Source organism: Acanthisitta chloris, unplaced genomic scaffold (genome assembly GCF_000695815.1).
Source record: "Acanthisitta chloris isolate BGI_N310 unplaced genomic scaffold, ASM69581v1 scaffold8922, whole genome shotgun sequence".
Lineage (NCBI taxonomy): Eukaryota > Metazoa > Chordata > Aves > Passeriformes > Acanthisittidae > Acanthisitta > Acanthisitta chloris.
In genome coordinates this window covers 9,817-33,986 of record NW_008660991.1, presented here as the reverse complement: position 1 = coordinate 33,986, position 24,170 = coordinate 9,817, and the positions used below count along the sequence as shown (strand labels likewise).

At 39.6% G+C, this 24,170-nt stretch overlaps 1 protein-coding gene across 1 annotated transcript; it reads right to left on the bottom strand.

The window, feature by feature from the left end:
• Positions 1–54: 54 nt before the first annotated feature.
• Positions 55–23,301, bottom strand: LOC103797813 (centrosomal protein of 85 kDa-like; the record flags this gene model as incomplete). Its single annotated transcript, XM_009070044.1, has 10 exons — positions 55–268; positions 1,367–1,580; positions 1,967–2,074; positions 5,673–5,723; positions 6,032–6,149; positions 7,710–7,864; positions 8,184–8,336; positions 10,063–10,239; positions 11,524–11,641; positions 23,180–23,301. Coding segments are annotated over 10 exons (1,380 nt in total), but the record flags the coding sequence as incomplete, so codon positions are not given.
• Between the last annotated feature and the right edge of the window lie 869 nt (positions 23,302–24,170).

Genomic DNA, 24,170 nt, shown 5'->3' with positions numbered 1-24,170 from the left:
TCAGAGACACGTGTCTGTAGTTCCAATATGGCTCTTTAATAGAAATGCGAAGACCTGTGTCACAGCAGGATTTAGCAAGTTGTTTGCTACTAGATGAAGTGTTGTCACTGAGTAATGCAATTGTCCCCCATGTCCTGAGCATAACGGTCTGACATGATGGTCCTTAACTCATCAATATCCTTCCGTAACTGACAAACGTCCAAGAGCTTCTTTGAAAGGGTTTCTGTGCTGTGGTAATTTTCACTCTCTTCAGCTGAACAGCTCAGTGCTACGAAAAACAACATCCAAGGTTAAAGCTCTAGCAACTGTGATTACTTCAACTAGTCAGTCCCCTTTGAAGTAAGAGGTAGGTCGCTTTAAATTAATTACATCAAGACAAATCAGGCTTCAGTGTGATGAACAGCCAACAAAATGTAAGACCATGTGAACTTAAAGTCAATTCAGAGTCCATCACTGCTTCTCTGAAAGACATGTTTTAGTTTTTGCACCAAGATCTAGACTTGCTGAAGCAAGAATCAGAACAGCAGTGAAAAAAAATGGATAGAACAGCCATTTCCTGGAGACTCTGGAAGTTTCTCTAGCCACTCAGAAAAGAAGGCTAGGAGGCATGTAGTAGCTCTAACTACACAGGACGCTGTAGTTTACCTTTCCACCTTGCTTGATAGTTCAGTTCAGCAACCTGTCTAGCTGATTCTAATTCAGAAAACATTAGAATATGATACATACAGGCCAAAATTGTAATTGTTTGTTAAGCTCTTTTAAAGGAAAGACCTAACACAAGCTTTGTCTGACTGGCTTTAGGGCATGCTTCTCACTTCCTGGTTAAATTTAACAGTTCAATCAGTGCTGAAGCCTAGATGTACCATTAACAGTACAGATGAGGTTACCAAGCATGAGGCTTATTTAATACACACAGACACTCCCACCCCCAAACCAGACATATACATGGTCAAACAGTAGATATATATTCCTACCCCACACATGCTGTGTGTTTTTGTTTTAAAGCCACATTAGGATCCATTAACCCTTACAATGACTGCAGCGTGTCTCAGGAGGGACAGACACCTGGCTACACACCTTTCTCTTCTAGAGCAGTGAACATATCCACAATTGGGTCCACATGAAGAGCCAGCTATCTGCTCTTCTGACTTGGCAAGGACCTGTGTAGTCAGATGCATTTAGTGGCCCAGGTGCACTAAAAGCCCAACTTTTCCAGAGAGCTCCATGAGTTCATGTACCACTTCTCCAGGTGTATAACAAGAGAGACACTAGCTTGTCCCGCTGTCAAGTTTGAGCACCCTTTAGCTAAACTATCATTCCTTTGTGTCAAAAGATTATTAAGCATTAGAATGACAACATCACTTACATCTGATTCCCAGCAGCAAGGAAAGGTTAGGTTCCTTGCCCTGAGCTCTCTGGGTAAGAATACTGCACAGTGCTTTCAAGTCAAATAAGCAGTGGGACATTTCTTTGAACAACTGGTCTGCTATAGGCATCTTCTCAGATACTGGCTGCCTGGACTGCTCCACCAGCCTCATCTGCTCCTTCAGGCAGGCATTCTCTTCCACCAGTCTTTGGTTCTTTGTGAAAAGTAAATGGAGAAAAGGGGAACGTTAGTCTGCAAGCATGCACTGGAGCAAAAAGTTTCCTGTTTCACACCACAAACAACAGAATTAAAAACAATTCATTTCCAAACATACGATCAGTATTTCCCTACCCCTCCAAAGAACTGCAGATACACAGCTTTTGCATGGCTGTCTACTTCATATTACCATTGCTTAGCCATCTTCACCCCTGAAGTTCTCACTTCTTGAGGTATGGATGGTATTACATGACTGCATGGTAACCAGCACAGTTAAGTAGGTAATTAAGCTCATAAAGCCCTTCTACAGGATCTTATAATCATTCTGTAAGATTATTCCCAGCTGGTGTGGTCAGGGGTTGGATTACTGGAGTTTCTACTTACTTCAGAGAGAGTTTTATTCAACTGCTCTATATTCCTCTCTTTTTCTTCAAGCTCATTTGTCATCTTCTGAATTACCAGCTTTTCTTGCAAAAGCTTCTCTTGCATAGACTGAAGTGAATGAAAACACAGGTAACAATTTTAAGATTTTCATGCTTTATATTAGCACTGTCAAAAAACGTACCCTCAGTAAATTTCTAAGTTTCAGTTACTTAATGCTTCTGTACTAGTTCTTAATTTTTTATTTTCTACCATATGTCCCCTGGTAATATTGAGCTGCACCCCAACAGCTCTCTGTACACTAACACAGCTGCTCCAAATGTCAGTGAAACCCTTTAAATAAGCAGAATCTCTTTAGAAACAAAAGGACTATGTATGCAAAACCTTACTCCAATATGGAATGCATGAAGTCCAAAATCACTATGTGATATTGTTTATTCTAATCAAACAATTTCACTTTAAATAAGCAGCAGATATATGACAATAAAGCTACATTTGTGTGATTCCAAGTTGTAGCTGAAGATCTTTTTTGGTCTCTACTTTCTACAGTGATTACGACATGACTTCCCACAACCTTTCCCAACACAGAATCACCTCACCCTCTATACAAGTGAGAAGAAATCCTTTGATAGCTGATACAGTGCAGCAACTTCTGTAAACCATTCAGACACAAGAAAGAACAGTCTATACAATTATACAGTGCTGAAAAAAGTGCAGGCAAAAACTAACTTGTTTGTATTTTATGGTGTCATCTTTTATAGATACAATAATTACTATTTTCAGTAAGGTTAACAGCAAATTTCTAGAATGCTGTTGTGCTTAAGTATTGCAGCTTTCCATGACTTCCATGATCAGCCACAAGCAGCAACAAATAAAAAAACCACTGCAACACGGAAGCACCTGCTGTCAATTCCCTGTTTTTCACCTGCAGAGTTGAAACTCAGAAATCATGAGATATTTCCTAAGTGGAGTTTTGGGGTGAATTCAGTATGACCACAGGTTCTCCAAGTTCTCAAAAGTACTACAATTTCTTCCATTACTTGTTTTTTAAATCTGTCAATCTGTCTTTCATGGTCATCTGGCAAAATTCAGAGACAGGAATATTCAAACCATCTTATCTGAATACTAACAATGAATAGTGACTACAGAAAGCTCCTGATGCTTTGAAACAGATCTTTAAAGCTGTGACTTGAGAGAATTATTAGTGCTGACGAGAAGGCAGGGAATAATGAGAGGCAAGACTGGGCCAACGCTAAGTGAAGATTTTAATGGCCTGGACACTCAAGAGGACGTGCTGCAGAACTGACAAAATTTCCAAACACATTCAGCTCAACATCACACAAGCAGTAGGGAGTCAGTACTCTGTCATACTCTTTGCAAAACTAGAAAACAATGGTGCTAGCATTTACCGACTTAATATGGGCTATTCTCCTCCCCTGCAGTTTATTTTCATATAAGTATTAAAAATCAGCAGGCAGAACCCAGAAATGACTAGTTGTTTTAAAGCCATCTTCCATGCACTTGACCTGCTGCTCTTTTCACCCACACCATGCCACTCAAAAGGAAGCACTGAAGTTAACGTGCATCCTAAAGATAAGCTCTTCCAGAATGCAGTTATATACTCCAGTGGGAGGAAGGGTAGGAGGAAGGAGGGCCCTGCCCCTCAGCAAAGGAAACACCCTAGGCCAGGAGAGGACAGGAAATAACTATAGTTCAGGAATTTCCTTTGTCGTGCTTGCAGACAAGCAGAACCTGCAGTGATGTTGAATTGTCTTTACTTTTTCAGAAACATTACCTACTGAGAGAAATGGCCAGTACTGGAGCAGACTGAAGGTCCCTCTAGCTCCATCTGTGGCAGCAGCCAAACAGAAGATGGAGGAGGAGAACAAAATCAATGCAGGTTCACAAAACACCCTCCCAGTTTCCAAGTATCTTTGAATTTAAACAGTCTTTGATGAAAAGCAAGCTCAGGGACACCCAGAGCCCCAGCTATGACACGTGTTAGTACTGCCCCTTACATGTTCCATGTTCGTGCCAACAACAGACATAAAAGTTTTGACTCTGCAGCCTCCCTGAGGGTGGGGAGGCAGTAGGGAAAACAGGTGGAGAAATATTACCTTCCCCAGTATATTTTCAGAACCACATCTGCCATTAAATTTACATGACTGTGCAAACTACTTCAAAAACAACTTCTAGAATATTCCAAACAATATGCACATATTCAGCTCCAGAGTTGCACCATGTAACGGGAACTACTAGAAGTGGAAATCAGTGTTTATTTTTAAAAGACACAACTAACATCTATCACTCTCTGCTACCCTAATCTTGAAGTTCAGAAAAAACACATAACTAACATCTATCACTCTCTGCTACCCCAATCTTGAAGTTCAGAAAAAACACGTGCCTGCCAACTTGGCTGAGCCTACAGTGCTAGGATTTCCAACTCCCTCATGGTGCTATGACTCCTCTGTACTCCACATGTAATTTTTCCATATACTTTCCAAAGTTACAACTTGGTGGCAATACTCCCAGCCTGGCACAGTTTGGCTTTATTGTGACTGACAGGATTAACGGATGTACTCGAGTAACACAGGCATCATAAATCTGACTTACTTCAACTCTATTTTTTTTTTACCCAAAATGTTAATTTTGTGATAGTTAAAATAATCATGCAAATGTGGATTTTTTTCAAACACCACCATCACTTATACTTTTTTCCCTTTCTGAAGATGTACTGTATATGCAGCACAGCATCTTGTCAAGACCAAACAGAACTTTAATCCCTCTCACTCAGAACAACAAAACAATAAAGCAAAACCATACAAGTAGGATCAAAATCATTTCACCATGACTATGAGCAAACAGCAAATAGTACTACTTCATACACTGCTGTCTGAAACAGAATTTGTTTTCAGCTTGCCACTGAAAAACAATGAACTGAAATGCATTCTCAAGCGTAAGTTTACAATGTGGCACAAGACAGGGAATGAAATGAGATCATCTGAGCTGAAGATAAATCACATCTCTGTGCTGGCAAGGGATTTCAATTTCTAATGAACTAATTTTCAGTGCTTCCCAGGTAATGAATATGGAAGGCCAGGGAGACCAAGGATACAACAAAACTGCTGTAGTCTACAAGTAATTTCAGGGCTAACACCATTTTCAAATCTTATTTTCTGTCCTTATATAAAATACCTCGAGGAAAAGTAAGAGAATGTCCTGGAGAACAGAACACTACTCCGTTTGCAGACGGTCATGACTACTCAGCATTTCCCAGTCCCAGATCCCTGAAGTCATTTCAGGCTAAGCACACAAAACATCAAAGATCACTAGTCTCAAGATAAAGGTGATGGTGAGAAAAAGAACAGAAAGTCTAGGAAATGTGAAAATATTTAGGTTGGTGATTGTATATTCAGCAAGTTTTGTGTATCTCTGATAAGCACAGCACATACAAGGAGTATATATGTAAATAATCTTAGCTACCAAGAGGGAGAGAGAACCTCAGAAAGGTTATGGAGTTCAAGTTGAACTTCTTTTTTAATTATATAACACCAGAAACAACATTTGCCTGTGTCACAATTTTTGTTCTTGGCATTTCTACCTTTGACTCCTATTCAGAAAGATAAAAGAATAGAATTCAACTTCAGCAATGTAATTTTTATGAACTAAAAATGTACACAGTAAACAACAGAACATGCACTCTTCTTACCTGCATGTCTAAAATCAGGCCAGCTATCTGATTTTGTTGATTGTCAATGACCTAAAATATAAAATTGAGCAGTTTAGAAGGCTTGAATCTCTACAGATCCATATTTAAAACAGGCTTACAGGTGTAGCAATAGAAACTCTGAAAATGTAAATGACAAGACAGAGTTTAACCCTGACAGAACACAAAATTCATGCAAAATAAACATACTGAACAGAAACAGACAGGTATTGAAAAGAAATCTGAATTAGCAACAAATGTGTAATTCTTTAGTGAGATACTAATTTCTAAAGTACAAAGAAAAAAAGGAAATGTAGGATTCAAGGTTAAAGATGTCAACAAAGGATCATGTGCAGACTAACCTTACTGGCTTTCTCATTCTTCTCTTTGAGACATTCATTTTCACTCTGAAGCTGCTTTGTGTCCAACATGGGAAGCCGAATACCATCTTCCAGGCATTTTTCTACTTTCTGTTGTAAACTGCCATTCAACATGAAAGAAAGATTAAGTGAGCTGATAGAAACCTAAGGGTTGTGTGTTCTAGGAGAAAAAACAGAAATTTGTACCATCTTCCAACCAGAGCTGTAAAATCACACCTAGCAGAATGCAGTTTTATGAATGAGCACACCAACAGCAGATGAATGATGCAAAAATCCTGAACTACTGAAGCTGCCATGGCACTGACAAGGACAGATTCTGCAGATGAATGCAGGTTTTATGGGCCAGATCCTGTGCTGCACCTCCCAAAAGGCACAGCTCTAGCAGTACTGTGTAGGGAGAGAGGACCAAAGAAAAGCTTTGTGGTGCCCACAGATGCTCTATGCTACTGTGGGAGGCAGTCAGCTCCAGCACAGATCAGAGGAGTCTTCGAACCTCTCAAAGCTTCATGAACTTTAAAATCAGATCCTCTCGATGTACAACTCAAAGTGGAGTGCAGAATCAGAGGCTGCACCCAGTACTGGTGGCCTATCCTTCACACTTTCTGTGACTCATAAAGCAGAGCACAAAACCACTCCTGCCAGCTACTCCCACATGAGGGCTTGACCTTCATACCCTCTGCAGCTCAACTCAAGCTCCTAGGTGTAGCTAGAGTCTTTGCTCACCTTCTCTCAGAAAGGAAACATATTTTACTAGTGCTAATCTTGCTAATTTTGAAATCAGAGGCCACCCCAACTATTTGCAAGCTTTCATAAAAGTAGCATGATCCCCCTTTGGATTATGAGAGAACAAATAAAAAGTGTCTTTCCTTGGTAAGATAGAAACAATGTGTCAGCAATTAGGCTGGAAAGGTGTCCCAGCCAGCTTGCCTTTCATCAAGGAAACCTTTCAGACTCCTGTGGCATGCACTTTTACCCAATGGAGGGACAGAGAACTGCAGGAACATCCACATAAACTATTAAAAGTGATTTCCCCTTGTTTTCCTCTTATCCTTTTTTAAAGAAATTAAGTGTTTAAGTAGCATCCCTGATCTAAAATGTAGCATAGTAACAATGTCTCCATGTCTTACCTGGAATACTCTCTTGGGTATCTGTCCCATTTGTTTTTTCATATTTATGAAAGTTCAGTGACAACAGATTAGCTACAGCCAAATCTCTCTGTAAATACCTGCTCCCTTGGTGAAAAGCTAAGAAACAGCTACAATTTCTTGAAATCTTCAACCCTTCCCTGATACACCCATCAGCCAATATCCAGGGAGATTTTCCACAGCTTGTGACTGGATCACTCATCAAATAGCCGTGCTGACAGGTTCTATAAAATGCCCCTTAGCCACACAGGTTTACTCCATGCTCTACCTGGGAGCAGGCTATGATGCCATTGCAGCAGTGTCCCACATCCTTAAAGGAAGACAGTGAAAAGTGTCCTAGGCAGACTTTTCTCTGTGATATTAATTGCAACTTGACACAAATAAAAACCTTGCCATGAAAAATCATTAGCATTGAATAGATTTAGAGCGTAAATAACACCAGGTCAGGGTGGGAAAAGCACATCAGGTGGGAGAGTACTCCCATTTCAGGGCAGAGCCTGAGCAGCTGTTCATACCTCTGTACTGTTGTGACCAGCTCTTTTTCTTTTTTCTTCTGAGATGCCAGCTGTAATTCTCTCTCCCTGCACTGCGATCGGGCCTCGCCAAGCTTCTTTTCCAACTCAGTCATAGTCTCTTGCAGTTGCTTGTTCTTCTCTTCTAGAATTTGCAGCTAACACAGGTTACGTTAGTCAGACACGATGCCATGTCAGCAGGCCTTGTGGCAGGACACAGCCTTGCAGTGACTGTTGCCTCACTTTAGGCACATTTTAGAGCCACTAAAATGATGCAGCAGGTAACTGCAAGGCTGCAACCTGCCTTATTTGACTGTGAGAAATCCTAACAGCTACAGTCCTTTCTAAAACATTGAAATACAGCTCTTCCTAAACAGGGAAAACAAAAAGGATGTTAAAATGGTAAAAGACTTGACAACAGATATTAGGGAGCTTAGTTGTATTTTTAAAACATAAACCAAACTCCCTTTACCTTACCTGTTTAATCTGTCCTTCTATATCATCCAGCGTTGGTAGGTCAGCCAGGTATTTTTCTAAGGTTTCAATTCGCTTTTGTTTCTCTTTGTTTTGCTCAGATTCTTTCTGGCATTTCTTTTTCAGGCTATTAATATATCGGTCTCTAGTTTTAAGCTAGAAGAAAGAAAGAAAGAGCACATTTTTTTTATGATTACAGTAAAAAATAAACCTGCTTTGGAAGCAGAGGCTGGTTACTCTCCAAGAACTGCACTCTCAGCTGCATGAAAGGGTTGATTACTGCAGAAAACAAACCCAAAAATGATTAATCCTAGCAGCTTCAAGTCACACACCTGAAGACATGTGACCTCAAACCACAGTTGCTTCACCTCTGCCCAGAACAATCCATATGCTTTATGAACTGAAAACATGAACAGTTCAACAGTTAAAACACTGTTAATTTTTTCACCAATGGAGATGTTCAGATGCAATTAATGATCAGGAAATACTTTAGTCCTTCCTCTTCCTCTGGACTAGAAAAACAACTTTAAAGACAAGGACCAAGAACTTATCCTAACAACTGGAGCCAAACCACTGACTTTGATGCAGTCTGGCAATCACATCTGAGGACATCAGAGCTGAAGAGATGCTTTCTTAAGCACCTTTTCTACAGGCATCTTAATCATCCATCAGCCTGGAAAAAATATTTTTTAATCCAGTGTTACCTTTGTTAGCATTTATGGTACTCTGCTTTATTACTGAGGTCAAAAAAAGTGGAAAGAAAGGCAGGAAAAAGAGTGTTTTCCACTTTCCCTCCCTGCCCTCTCTCTCCTTGAGAGCTTTCTGTTCCGTGCACAGAATGCACAGGTGCTAAGGGGTGAATCAGGATGGTGCAGGGAATTAGGCTCCTACCTCCAGACCAGCCTGCTGACAGGAGCACTGCTGCACAGGTCCTCACCACTGCCACCACCTACAGCAGCAGTTACTACACAGTGAGGAACCCAAGCAGCAAAAGATCAGAAAGGAGAAAGCAGCAGTATCCAATTTCTGCCCTTCCTGAATGTTACCCTTAGTGAAAAGCATACTGCAGGGTTCATAGGAAATGGTAAGGCAGAATTTGAGATGAATTATGCTTTCTTCTTTGTCTTCCCACCTGACACTTCACTGTATCCTGTCCTTTGAACCTGCCTTAATATAAATCTAAGCCCAGTAATTAAGGAAGAGAAGAGAACTGACAATGTATCCCTAAAACATTCATTAGGAATCACTTGGTCAATGGCACATTCCTGCAGCAATAAAGGAAGGCTGTCAGTACATTTGAAACTACCCCTGGGAATTGCTTCAGTCTGCAAAGAAACCCCTTGTCAAAACAGTTCCAAGAACACACCCAGGTAAGCCCCTTCCTTGTCTCAGACTAAAGTCTACTCTGCACATCCTAGGAAAGCTAGAGGAGACTCACTCCTGCTGACTAGGCACATACAGGCTGCTAAGTGAGGCCCAAAGCGTAAGGGCCACATTTACAAATCACGCTACAATTAGAGATTTCATTTTCACACTCTATGTTTTTAAATTATACTTTATTTGCTGTAATAAAGACTTCAATTTACAAGAATTCTTAGAGCTGAGCATCTTTGTTTTTGAAATTTTACTGATACCTGATTAAAACTGTCATAATGATTACCATTTTATCTGGTTTCACTTTTTAGGATGTATTCTCTGCAAGTTCAGATTTATCCGTTACCAACAACCTAAAATGATTAACTTGCAATTTTTATATAATAGCTAGTTTAGCTACCTTTTGAAAATAGCTCAGCAACCCACATATCAAGTTTCTTTCTAGCAAACATAACATATGCTGTTGTAACAGTGACCAAAGGAAATTGGGAATATGAAAGACACTTACTTTCTCCTCCATCTTCTTTTTTTCCTCAGTAGATTTGCTTGAAATTTGTTTTACAATTTCACTGAGTTGCAATTCTCTGTTCTCAGCTGCTGCAATCTTTCTCTCAAGCTCCTCAAGGTGGGCTGCTGATCTTTCTGCAAGGTGAGGTTGCAGTGCTGTGCCCTCATACTGTGGTTGCTTACAAAAAGAAATACAATAATCAGACAAATGAACACACACATACCACTGTGCACTTGCACAGCAGAGCAGAACACAGTCCTGCATTTTTTTTCCTGCTGTCAGGAAGGGTGGAGTTTGATTTTTCAAACATTAAAACACATAGTGACAGTGTGTATTTCAGCAATCTGGAGAAAAAAACAAACCAAAGAAGCTGGACACCTCTACACTCACAACACATGCAAAGGAACACTGTGGGCCACTTTCCCTTCAGATTTATGGAAGAGGTGTGATTTTTCTCCCCAGTTAAACCCCTGAAAATCCAAAGAAAAAGTGTTTTCAAAACAAATCACTGCCACTGCATCATACTATCTTCTGGGAAGCAAAACACTTTAAAATAGCTACGAGTATGTTGAAATATGAGATGCTTCAATCTCAAGACCCTTCTAAAGCAAAATACTAGGACAAATCAAACCTTAGAGCTATCCCACCTGGGGTAAGAATGGTGAAGGGACCAGCCTAAGACTAAAGCTACAATCAGAAGACAGGCCTCCCATCTTCTGTTCTGTACACCGAAACTTCTGCCTCCACTGCCAGAGACAGACAAGCACAAAATGGAAGTCAGCTGTATGTGGGATGAAAAACGACATGCATCCCATTAGGCTTTCAATTTCAAGATTCTTTTAAATAACATAAATTGGTATCTTTAAAAACACTGTCTGTACAATTTCTTTAACTAGTGCCATTCCCTCAGCAGGGACAGAAAAACTATTTCTCTGCAGATCTGCCTTTAACACTCTCACTGCATTGCCTTTAAATACGCCAAGGCTTGGAGGTGGAATTTGTGCTCTACAAGCAGACACAGACCTCAAACTGATCTGCATTTCTTGGTTAATCTGTGCTACCTCATCCTTATGCTATCTTGGTATTTGTGTTAGATGAAAATTAGGACAAGTATACCCAAAATAGCACCACACACTCCCTTTCAGATTCAGCATCCCTAGAAGTACTAACCCATATCCTTTTCAGGTGTCTTGTCGAAAGGTATTCCACCAGTCTGTTTGCCTTCTCACACCTCTTCTGGCTATTCTATTGATAAAATCTAACCATCCTTTATTTCCTCTCCTCTTCAGAAAACCTTCCATCAGTTGTTTTCAGACACTATTCTATCAAACTACTTTATCTCCTAATAACTGTGTGTAGGACCATGATACATGCACACTGTTAAACCCTTACTCTTACAGTGCCACAACCCCTCATTCTGAGCAAGGGAAAGCTTTGCTGAAAGCAAACTATCCATCCTACCTGTAAATTAGTCACGTAAGGTTCTTCACAGTTCACAAGATGGCTCAGCCTTGCATGTTGAGCTCGTAATTCATTCTCCCTTATCTTCTGATGCAAATTGTTAATTTGCTGATTTTGCCTGTAATACACAAATTTTATTTGAAAAGAAAAGGGATGGGACAGAGATTAAAAAAACATAAATCTTAAGACTTATACTGAACAACATGGTAACAATGTTATTCAACTGTTCCTGGATCTACATTAGTTGTGAGCTTTTTCCCAGCTCAGCCAGACTGCAACTAGACTAAATAACCATTAGAACTGGAACCTCATCAGGATATGAACTTTAAAACTACCATTGCCAAATAACTTTCACTGTGCACAATTCACAATAATGAGCAAATCCTGTAGAAACACAATTTTAAAACTCTATCAGTTTTGTGGGGGTTGAGGGAGGTTTCTGCTGTCACTTGCTGCTAGGGCTACAAGTATAAGCAGGGAATGGTATACATAAAGCAGAATGAGAACAAACAAAACTCACACCTTCATGTCACTTGGACTTAAGCTCAGACCCTCTCTTGGCCAGAGCTGACTTTGGACACAGGTTAAAGAGATTTACAAATCATGGGGAGCAGAAAGAACTTAAGAAGAAAAGGCTGTTCTATAAGATACTCAGTACAGCTTTCCTGTGAGGTCTTTCTTTTTGCTTTGCTTAAGAATTTCTCAGTCAACTGCTTTACGTAAGACGTACCCTACTCCTAGGGTAAAATACCACACTCTGTACTAAAGGAGAATTAACCTCTTGCACCAATTGCTTGGCCAGTGTGCAGCAGAAATGGTATCACAGTTATATCACTATTTCATTGTACCACGTATTATACCACTGTTGAAATCGTAACTGCATTTGAACTAGCACAACTGCAGGGCAAAATACATACCAGGTCTCCACCCCAGCCCAAGTCACAGCCCTGTGAGGTGTGTGGTACACTCCATGGAGCAACAGGCATGTCAACAACTGACTCCAGGATGGAGTTCTCAGCACCCATCAGAAACACACATAGCAACCTTCTCCATTAACTGAAATCCTACTTTGTGCACTCTATCAATTTTCATTTTTCCTTCTTTTTTACCCAAGAATATATTTGCATGCAAGCATGAAATTTTTTCCCAAATTTTCACCTCTAAGCATGCAGTATGACTGGCCTTTCTGGAAATGATGATGCTGAACTGGAGATAACTAAGCCCAATCTTAGGAGGAGATAAAGAGCAAATACATGTTAACTTCAATGGAAAAGACCTGCCTGTGCACACACTGGAAAAGCAAACTCTGAAGAGTACAGAAAGATCAAAGCCTGCGGCAGCATGTTGGGAACATTAGCATGTTTACACAAAATATGTATTATACCATCTCTAAACTAACTATGTATTAGTTGAAAAGACATCAACTGCAAATTCTAATAGGAAAAATGACATGCAAAAACCCAATTAAAGGCACTCTTTTGGCTACCCACATTCTTCTAACTAGCCATCAACCAACTGTATCCCAATTATTTGGTTTACAAGCGGAATTTCATCTTTGAAAAATATTGAATATATTAAAGGTCACACTTTTCTTAGCTAAACGTGTTACAGAAGATGCGATGCATGCCTGCAGAGCATCTTTTTATGTTTCCCTGGCTTTATATCTGTAAAGAACAGCAATTAATGGAGAAACTGTATATATAAGTTGCCATTTGGTAGTACCTTAGAACAATTCATTCAATGTGATTCATAAGAGAACAACTGAATGTATTTTTTATGACTCCATAGCAAGTCTCAAAATATTTTGTATCAGCACAAGTGATTTTTAGCCTTCCCTCTTCCATTCCACCACCTAGATGGAACAAGCTTGTACAGATATAAAAGGATTATGCAACACTGAAAGACTTTGTACAGTTCTGGTTGGCATCTGTATGATGGTACTGAAAACAAAAAGCTTCCAACCTATTGTGGAAGAAGCAGATTTGAAGATAAGGTGAAAGAATATGCTCTGAACTTGTAACAGACCTTCTATGATCCCAAGAATTTGTATAATATGAGAAAATATAATGCCTTGATGACTTCTGTGCATGCCTGGTCACACAGAGCAAAATTATTCAGTATGACTTGTATCTCAGCCTATGAACAGAAGCAAATTTTCATCTTTTAACACCTTACTTAGAGAGATCTATTAAATTTTCTCTGCCTTGTGTGTTTTAAAATTATTTATCCATTTGTAACTTACCTCCTGAAAGCACTATGTGATTTTCTGTTTATGGCTGATTGTAACTTAGCAGTGCCTTCCTTGCCAGGCAGGATTTCAATAGCCTGAGCTAAACACTGCAGCCTGGAGTAAATGTTTTACGATAATTTTGAACTTGCAATGTAGTTTGAACTGCATTACCATACTTCCTTTCATAATCCTTTCCCCTAGCCTACCAAATCCCTGCAGGAAAAAAGGTGAGACAAATTAATTCATGATGGGACAGAGCACAGTTTAACTATCTTGCTGCTTTTCACTCTGCAAAGCATGAACCTCCATTGCTATAAAACCTTGCCAAGGAAACACACTGTAGAAACATTTTATGGCTGTGCAGATCCCATGTAACTTCTCTGCATAACTGCCTCTCAGAAAACATCATTAACCTCACAGCACCCAGAAACAAAAATTCTGAAAATAGTGGTCACAAAGAGAAGATCAACACCATAGAAACATTTTTACTATTTACATACAATCCTTTAAGCCTTTGGAGACTTCATACCAGAGGCATTTTATCACTGATGTTCTCGTATGCTAAGACAGTTTTAATACTCTGTTAGCCCACTCCTGTTACTATTATTCTGCTGCATAACAGAAACTCTGAGCTTTATTTAATGGGAGTGTAGGAAGGTCAAATGCTCTTAAAAACACACAGACTGCCTATTACAGTGGGAACACTGTCCCCAGAAGCCTCCCTACTACCAATTAATCATCCCAGCACTTTAAAAGAACAAACCCAAACACAATCAGTCTTTAGCATTTAGGCACTTTCAAGTTTCTGTTGAGTTCCTCAACCTTTAGTGATTCCAGGAGCCATCTGAATACCACTGGGCACAGGCTGCAGCCTGAGCTCAAGGCATGGGGGAATCTGACAGGAGCTCACCCTTGAGACTTGCGTGTACAGAAACCAGAACATACAGAAACTAGACCATAGCTCACACAACAGGTTCAGGGAAAATACTGTACACCTGGGTACCATGGAAACTGCTCTCCTTCACAATTTCCCTATTTTATTTCCCATGAGTGAGTGTTACAATTCTATGTTGATGACAAAGGAGGAGTTATTGGCATGTTATGTGAATGTCACAGCACTTCTCACATCCTTTCATTCAGCTCCACCTTGACACATCCTTTTCCCTTACACTCAGGCTAAAGTAGAAGCAAACAGGAGGCAATATCCTGATCTAAAGTCATCAACCAGCCAAAAGGACTCAGAGGTAAGAAGTTTGTTTTAAAAAGAAAATAAATTATAAAATTTTAAAACCCCCAAAACAACTCACAAAAGGCAGCAGTGACAAACATCCTTTGGGGAGGGACATTTTAGTGTTCCTATTCACACCGATCTTTCAGACAGAAATGCCATTAACAGACGTAGAAACTTTAATTCTTCTATCCAATTTAATAATACACAAACATGACACTAATAAAATTGTTTTCAGAAACACTTCTGGCACAAGTCTTTCCAGCTGTCCCTCAAGGTGTAAAATTGTCTCCAGAAACTGGGGATGGCAGTGCAGAAACAGACAAAAAGAGAATCTAAACTTCTCTTGAGGTAGAACATTGTCAGGTACACAGAAGACTGTCGCAGTTACCCACAGAAGAGTTCTGCACTGAAGACATCATCTTATCTTTTTCTTCAGGTACAATGATTTTAAGCCTTTTTCTTCCCCCTCAGAAACAACCTCCTCTTATATTTTTAATCAATATCATTATTATTATTATAATCATCATTATTTCTTTTTCTAAATTTCACCGATACCCTTTTCACCCCATTTTTTGAACCTCCAGCCATGATTTATAAATAACCTGAGATCAAATCCTCCCTGTGCTGCTTCTAGGTACATTCTTTCTGAGGGAGCTCAGCTAAAGTGACATGGTATCCACCATACATGGCTCAAGTGGTGGCTGTGTGCTCTACGGTCACCTAAACCAGCTCTTTAGTTCCCATTCCCACACAGTAGTTATCTACATTCTAGCTAGATTATTTACAGAAAACCCTACTATTTTCACAAAATAATGACTTTGGCTTACTTCCAGATCTTGTAAAACACACACACATTTTGTTCCCTTTTCTTCAGTTTCCTTGAATACCCTTTATTTTTGTAAACAAAATTTCAAGGCTTCATTCATGTTTCACTACTGTAGGTCGACGACACTTTGTAAAGAAGGAGAAGTTTAAAACCTGTCATGGCAGATTGTACAATTCTCTCCCCTTTGCCAGAATTGCCAACTCTCACCCCCACACAAACTGCCAATACTAAAGACTAGGCTACCTAAGATGCTGATTCTGTGAAACTATTTTTTTGGCACTTCCAGAGAGTAGTCTTCCTTATCTGACTTCCTGACTGCCACAGATACGTCCATTCAGGAAGTATTCAGCTGGGGCTGAAGGAGCTGTGGGGTAAGAAACAGGGACAGTCTTGCAGGAATATGAACAATGCCAGCCCTGTGCCAAACCGTGGGGCTGGTCCTGGGAGTCGGGGTCCCATGATGCACTAAAGGTGAGTGACTGGCTAGGGACATCTGGTGAGGTGGAGAGGCAACCAAGAAAGTTAGAGTTCTTCTGCATATCACTGAAGGGAGAAAGGCAAGGCAGGTACTGGTCTCAGTGATGAACATCGCCGTGCTAGGGCATGTCTTTAAAGGTCAGACTCAGAAAGCATTTACAGGTGGGCTAGGCAATGTGAAAAAAAGGCTTCAAATGTTCATTTCCATTATGGTCTGCTAAATATGCAGTCTCTCTGCCCATGGACACCAAGGGGCTGCTTCTGGTCGTGCATATTCTCTGTGCCACTATTCTCTGCAGACAACCATGTGGAAGGCAACACACTATGCCCTGTGAAATGGCAGATAAGCTCCTTCAATCCTGTGAATCTACTTACAAAGCTGTGTAGAATTCCAAGGAAAACTACTGGTGTTAGTTGACACTGAATCCATGTAAATGAGCATAAAGAAAGAGCAGTAAGAATGAAGTAGCAACAAGGAGAGGGGGAGATCTCCATTTTGATTCAACTGTAGTTCTGTCCTTTCGCTCAAACAAACCCCTCTGAAAACTCAAGTCGGCACAAAGGATGTGGGACAGCAGAGAACAGCACTCAACATGCACAAGCCCGGACTGTCTTCAGAGGTCAACATTAATGAACTGAGTAATAGACAAATTGCTTCTCCTTAAGTCTCAAAAATATTAGCATGACAATCAACATCCATGTCATTTTTTCACCTTCACACAGGACAAGCATGGACACAGGCTTACATGCTCATATATACATTTGTCTGTAAATAAATCACATTTTCTTGAACCTGTGACTCATCTGTTCATCTTGAACTATCTTGAACCAACTCATCTGCTCTCCAGAAACTCATCCCTTACTTAGTCTAACATGAAAGAGAGTTAGAAACTCACATCTGCCAAAGAAGCACTTCCTCACCTCAACTTTTAAATTGTTCTTCTTCACTTTCATTTTTAAATTAACCTAAGTCCCACACTATAGGTCGATACAGATCCAGTATCTCCAAACACTTCAGGGACTTTAGAACAAAGCTTACTCCATCACAGAAAGGACACTACTAACTTACTAAGAAATCAAAGGACAGTTGATGCTTACCTTCAAAAGTCATGAGTCAACAAGAAGCAGCTTCTTTAGGTGAAAACATCTCAGCAGATTTCTTAGGAATCAGAATGCAAAGTAAAATACAACATGGATCGCTCTGTATTACAGATATAATTGATCCCCTGCTGCAGCTGGAGGTATGCTGCTTTGTTCTGTTGCTTAATAAGTTGTATACAAATTTTTATATTCCTTTGTTTTAGAGGCACGATCCCTTGGGACCACAAGTTTTTTTTGGGAAAGAGATCCTTCGTAAACAAAGTCCTAAAAACAATATGAATATGCTTTCCGGAATTCAGAAGATAAGGCCAAAGAACTCCAACATCAGCAAAACTCATGAAAAAAGATAATCTCAAATTTCCTATGCAATAAAATCTGTTCTATTGGTGAAATTAAGAGCCTGCAGTTCCCAGTGAACCTTTCCACCAATCACAGGAGAACTTATCTAGAAGAGAAAATGGGAGCACCACTTATGGAAGTCAAGACATGATCTCTGATCTGGATGGACTGTTTTTTTTGTGGGTTTTTTTTTAAGGACTTTTCTGTTGAAATGCTTGCCTGATCCTCAGAAGGCAAGCTAGTGCTGAAGCAAGGTAGGCAAGAAAATGCTCTGGGCTACTTAATAAAGGGAATGAGGCACAAGAGGGACCAAACTGCCCAACCCAGTAAGGCTGTAGAGCATCTGCTATAGCAGATAGCAATAGCACAGTGACAGCACAAGTCTTTCCTCCCTACAGCCTGGCAGACAGGTTAAATAGGTACTTTCTAGCCCTATATCCTCTCATAGTTGCCAAGATTTAGGTTATTATATGAAAAAGAATGTTAGATTTCATTTCATCAATACTGTTAGTATTCACCTCTGAAAAAGTGACCTTTTGAAACAGCTGAAATAATTACTCTGTAACAAAACCTCCCTGGAAGTTTACCACTTGAAGATACAAAAGCCTCGACCACAGGTTACCTAGGTGATTGGTGGTGTCAGGAAAAGATAAAGGCATCTTTTTCAAGCTATTCTTGCAAGCAAGGAGTACCTTACATGGCAAGGCACTCTGAGGAGTTCCTCACAGCCTTACTCCCTGAACAAGACTCCCAAACATACATGCATGCACCCACAACCTGGGTGATTTAAAGCTTCAAAGTTTCCTCAAAAACAACAAATTATCACTAAGCGGATATGCTAATGCTGCAGATCTTAACAAGCCAGCCCAAATTAAGAGAATTACAGCTTTACACTAGCATTAACACGAGCACTATCAGAGCACAGTTTGGAGCTACTGAAGTCAGGTCAATCTGATAAAAAGCGAAGAAAATCTAATTCTCTTGTCCAGTGAAAACATCTAAGCATAATTCAGCTATGGATGAAAAGCTAATGATTTAGCAACTGTTTTAAGAATTTAAACGTTGTTATGCCCTGAGGAGTAACAGCTATTCACTAAAAATGTATTTCTATCTCTACCTTTCCTTAAAAAGCTGTTAAAATGCCCTTATGCTGTCCAGAAGAGAACATTGCATGCACGATGTTATTCTCAGCAGCTTATGTCATATGTTCAGGTATTTGGCATTTAATCAGATACCCCCCATACACAGCCCCTGCCACACAAACACTGTCAGGACCAGAACAGAGGCACCTACAGTGGCAGCCCAGGCTCAAGAGACATTCTCCATTGTAACAAACACTGTAATCTCAGTGGCATTAATGTACTGAACAGAGAAGCATCATAAAGAACTAAAATGTGACTCCACAATTTTCTAAACCAATACAAACACTGTTGGCTCCCTCTGGTGCTAAATATAATGTAGTGTTACATACTAAACCACCAGAGAAGTAAGGCAATGATATAATCCAATTATTTGGTACAGCAGGTGACAGACATTCTTGTAATAAGTGTTACAGTTCCTCTTACAGACAAAACCCTGAAGTCCTCATCCACAGCCAGCAGTTCTCATGTGGAGGAAACATGACACACACCTTTAAGAGGTGCCACTGTGATTCCATGCACACACACACAGACAGAGCAGGTTCACTTCCTTACTCACTAAAAGTAGTCTCCCCCTCAAATTTTTCAAGAGCAGACTTAAAAACCATTTCAGGTTTTTATTCATTAAATTAGCAGTGACTCCTAGAGTAGTTTTAAAAAGCAAACCAACTTTTAAACCCACTCATTTATGCCTCTGTGTACTACTTAAATAAAAGTCTTTGTTATGCTGAACAGACTACACAAATCAAATCAATTTATATTTATCTATTACTAAATCTGGTGTTCAACACAGTGTACAGAACAAAAATCAAGCCACTTGTTCTATTCACGGACACAAGTGTCTGTGTTTTTAAAATTCTACTCACAGTTTGAATTTCCAGTGACACGCTGAAGTATCCAAAAACAATGATTTATCCGGTGAGCATTATTCCTTCAATTGATTTTATAACTCTTTGAAACTTACTTGCAGCTATTCCTAGGTGTTAGATATCCAATGCAAAACAAAAGTTTAATAATCTACTCCTGAAGGGCTGGAGAGAAAGGAGCATGTTGTCCTTTCCTTCTCCTGCCCTTCCTCCCTTGTTTTAACAAGATAAAGGTAGATCAACCTAAAGATACTACCCCGTACAGAGTATCCATTTCCTATTTATCAACAGATTTATGCAATGCTATGCAGGACAAGGTGTGCGATGCTAATCTCCACTGGCTAAATTAGTGGGACACCAGTACAATTCCCAACAAAAGGGTGTTTAACCTGAAAAAAAAAGTGCTAATGACCCTGTGGTTGAAAGATAGGCTGGCGACAAGGGCAAGGGAAGGGTGCTCCCAGTGTGTGTCTTTTCATCCAGCTCAGCTGTTCCTTGTACCTGCCAGCAGCTCACAGCTGGCTCTGGAGCACACACCAGCTGTCCTCCTGCTCCCCCGGCTACCACACAGCAGGAGGTTAACCCACCTCTCCTGAGCTTCTGTCTCCCCAGAATTAAACAAGTCCTGCTGGCATCCTCCAGCTACCAGTCTGTAAATTCAGCGTGAGACATGACTTAAGGATACTACAGCTTTTAAAACTCCATGAGAACCACAGGTACAAAGGGCTTCTCAGCAAACAGCTACTACCTAACCTCAGTCAACAAAAAATTCCCCCTCCATTTCCCCAAAGCATAAATTCTGTTGAATTAACCACACTTTAGCAAACGTTATATTTCTATTTTAGGTTACTTTTCCCAAATAAATTCAAACTCTGAAAAGAAGTTTAAAGTAAGCTCAGAAAGACCAGGAGCTGGAAGACTTATGTTTACTTTCAAACATCATCTTGAAGTTCAGTGCAAGGTCTTGTGTCACCATGTGTTATATATAGATAATATCATATTTTCACTTGGTACCACTTAGTGCCTTGAAGAAAGGCAGTATTTGTACTTAAGTCTTATTAATATCCTATCTAGTAAGAAATGTAACACTAGTGCTTTATGATGGAGTTCTATTTCTAGGAGTTTGGACTGCAGCTTTGTAGCATATTCTTCATGAGTGAAACCAGAAGTATTTTTATTTGTCATAGAAAACACTACCTCTTCTTAAAAATAAAAAATTAAAATCCATTGTAAAAACTTTTTAAATATGTAACATCATTTTATACTAATCTTAAAAAATACAAAACATCTACTTTAAACGTTAATTTCATCTTGAAATAATAACTTTTAAGGTCATAATTTTGCCCCAAAAGAGGCTCAATACTTTAAAAAAAAGGAGCCTGTTCTATGATGCATTGTTATACTGCATTACTACAAATTATGATTTGCTTAACTGTAACACAAAGTGTCTACTTAAGTGAAATGACTGTAACACCACTAAGTGGTCTTTGTTTCATTTCAATAGCTTCCAGAGTGTATTTTCCATTTTCAGTTGAATGAAATTATCTAAACTGACTTCTGGTCAGAAATCTAGGAAGAACTGTATTCACTGTCATTAAGTCAACAAAAGTAAGGACTTACACAAAAGTAATGACTTGCACAAAGAAAAAAAAAAAACAAAAAAAACCAAAAAAAACCCCAAACAAACAAACAACAAAAAAACCCAAAAAACAAAAAACAACCCAGCACACTGTCACTGGATATCAATAAATAGCTTTTCTTCCTCAACATGGACAATATCAAATAATGTTAGAAGGCAACCAAGTTACAAAACTGTCACTTCAGAAACTGCACCCTTGACTGCAGACATTTCCAATGGGAGAAGAGTAACATGAACTGCATTTTTAGTTGCCACCGTACAACAAGCCTTCATGTGGAGTGCAAAGGATGACAAGCTCAGTAGAGGCACCAAAGGGCACCCCAGTCATCATGGGCGATCTGCTTACAAACACTGCTGACAGCTTGGGACCCAAGAGGTGCCTGTGGGTTTACCACTACAGCATTACTACAGACATAGCAAGCCTGAAAAAACCAAGGTAATTTGGACAGCCTTAAAAGCAGCTGATCAAAAGGTTCTGACAGAGATGTAAGCAACAGTTAAGGATGTTTCCATGTTAGCTGCTTACCCCCTGGGGAATCACCACCTCCACAGGAGAGCTGGCAGAGTGGGATGGTGTGCCCATGCCTCAGTTCCTAGCTGCATACCATGTTCAGCTGCAGCAGCTAACACACACTAACATCCTAGATCAAACTGGGGAAGCTGATGCCAACCTTCATCGCTGAAATGACAGCAGACTGCTGGGGGATGGACACACCTTAAGCCACTGCAATTCCTCGCTCTGTTGTGATACAGGAATGAACAGATCTTACAAAAGCATAATTCTCCAAGTTGTCTGTCTCCACACATAAAAAGAGGAATTACCAGATCAAATATAAAACCATTCATAATGGATGCCTGGCATTCCCATGACCAACTGCTTTACACAGTTCTTCTCAAGCTGTGGTGCAAACTATCAATAACAAGAGCACAACTATATCAAGATCAGAACAACCAGTCCTCTTTCAGCCATGAGCCAAGAGATTATTGAAACACAGACTAAGTCAAATCACCATTATGTCAAATATGAAAACATCCCCCTTAGACGTCCTGCATTCAAACTCTGCAGCTCCTGATGACATCTGTTAATTCAATGTAATCTTCATTAAGATCAAGCCCTTTATGAAAAGTACATTTTCCTCATTAAAGCTTCATTTTATCCAAACATCAAGAACTAACTCCAGCATTACTTCAGATATACTAGAAACTTAAAAGCAATGAGTTGCTCTCAAGACCCATTCAGATTGGCAGCAGTTTTAATAAGAAGCTAAGTATTTACTGATACACAGATCCTGAATTTAATATTTTATTATCTGAATAACTTGCATGAGCACTTGAATAGGATTTTACTGCTCAACATTTCTGCAAAGGGCAGTTTCTTAAAGCTTTATCAAGAGGCTTCAAATATATTGCATTTCTGTTCTCGTCATGGAAAAGAAAATCAACACAATGCAACTGACCAATTTGCATCTTGGAAGTCACTTCTCAGACCTGTACAAGCAGAAAGATGTCTGATATAAACCCCCAGAGTGCTAAGAAGCTAAGAGAGGAAGCTGACAGCAGAACTGGCTGTGGTTCTCACTTTCCCTGTTCCACTGCACGGGCATTAAACCCCCTAAATATATTCCCAACTTTGTAAAAGACTTTTAGCCAGCTGCCAGTCTTCTCTTCTAGCAAGGATTAGCTCCTACATATTTGTGCATAAACAGTGGCTGGACTGGAACCTAAACAACTTTAGAGAGTTAGCAGCTCTGTTACCATAGTTTTTGTATCACCTAATCCAATGATTGCAGCAGGAGCAGGTTACTCACCGATCGATCACAAACTCTTTCTGCTTTAGCAACCCCTCTTTAATTTTCATTAGAGATTCCCAGTTGCTGGAGTCCTGATAGCTGGAAGCTGGGTAACTTGGACGAGATGTTCCAGTCGGAACCTGCGTAAAGTAATTGTAGGATTAGCCTCCAAAACAGTAAATAATGTCCTAGATATTAAGGCATTTACAAAGTGGTGTGTTCTTTCAGAAACCTAACAATTGTTTTTCCAGTTTAATTCAGAGTTCTTTTGTATAAAACAACTCAATTTATAAACAAGTTTCTTGAAACAAACTTCAGCCCATTGTCACCGCTTTAAAAATTTTATCATTTCTCTACTAAAGAATTCATAGCTCTGAAAGCAATTTGAAATGAAAAGTTCATTAAGAATTTAAGTACACCATTAAGAGGAACACCACAAAATGTTCATATCTTGCTGCAATCCTTGTAGCAGTTAAAAAAAGCTCGATAACTTTAAACCTGCTGGTAACTGCACCCACCTCTAAAGTTAGCATGCAGAGAAAGAGAAATTTCCCTTGATGCGTGTGCATTTAAAATACAGAATATAGGAGTATAATTCTGGTTAAATTGGAACTGTTTCTGTGAATAAAAGTTTCACTAGTAACAGGTTCCAGGTTTTCCATTCATCTTCACAAAAGCCAAGCTCTGTGTCTCACACCAAACTGAAGACAACAGCTGAACTGAGTATCAACCCACAACATCAAGGTTTGAAAGAAAAGCAAAAAACTAACTGGGATGTTTAACCAAGACAACATTTTTATACTCAAATATACAATTTATGATGAATATTTGTATCAGGAATTGGTATAAGAGAAGGCTTAAGCTAGAACTTCTGTGATTAGACAGAGGGATCGCAGCACCAGCTGCCACCAGATTTTTAATTACTGCAAGAAGATTTCTCTTCTTATTATCTAGGAGGCATTCTGGACTACATTGTCTTTCTATGTTTTTGAAAAAGAGCAGAAGGGAA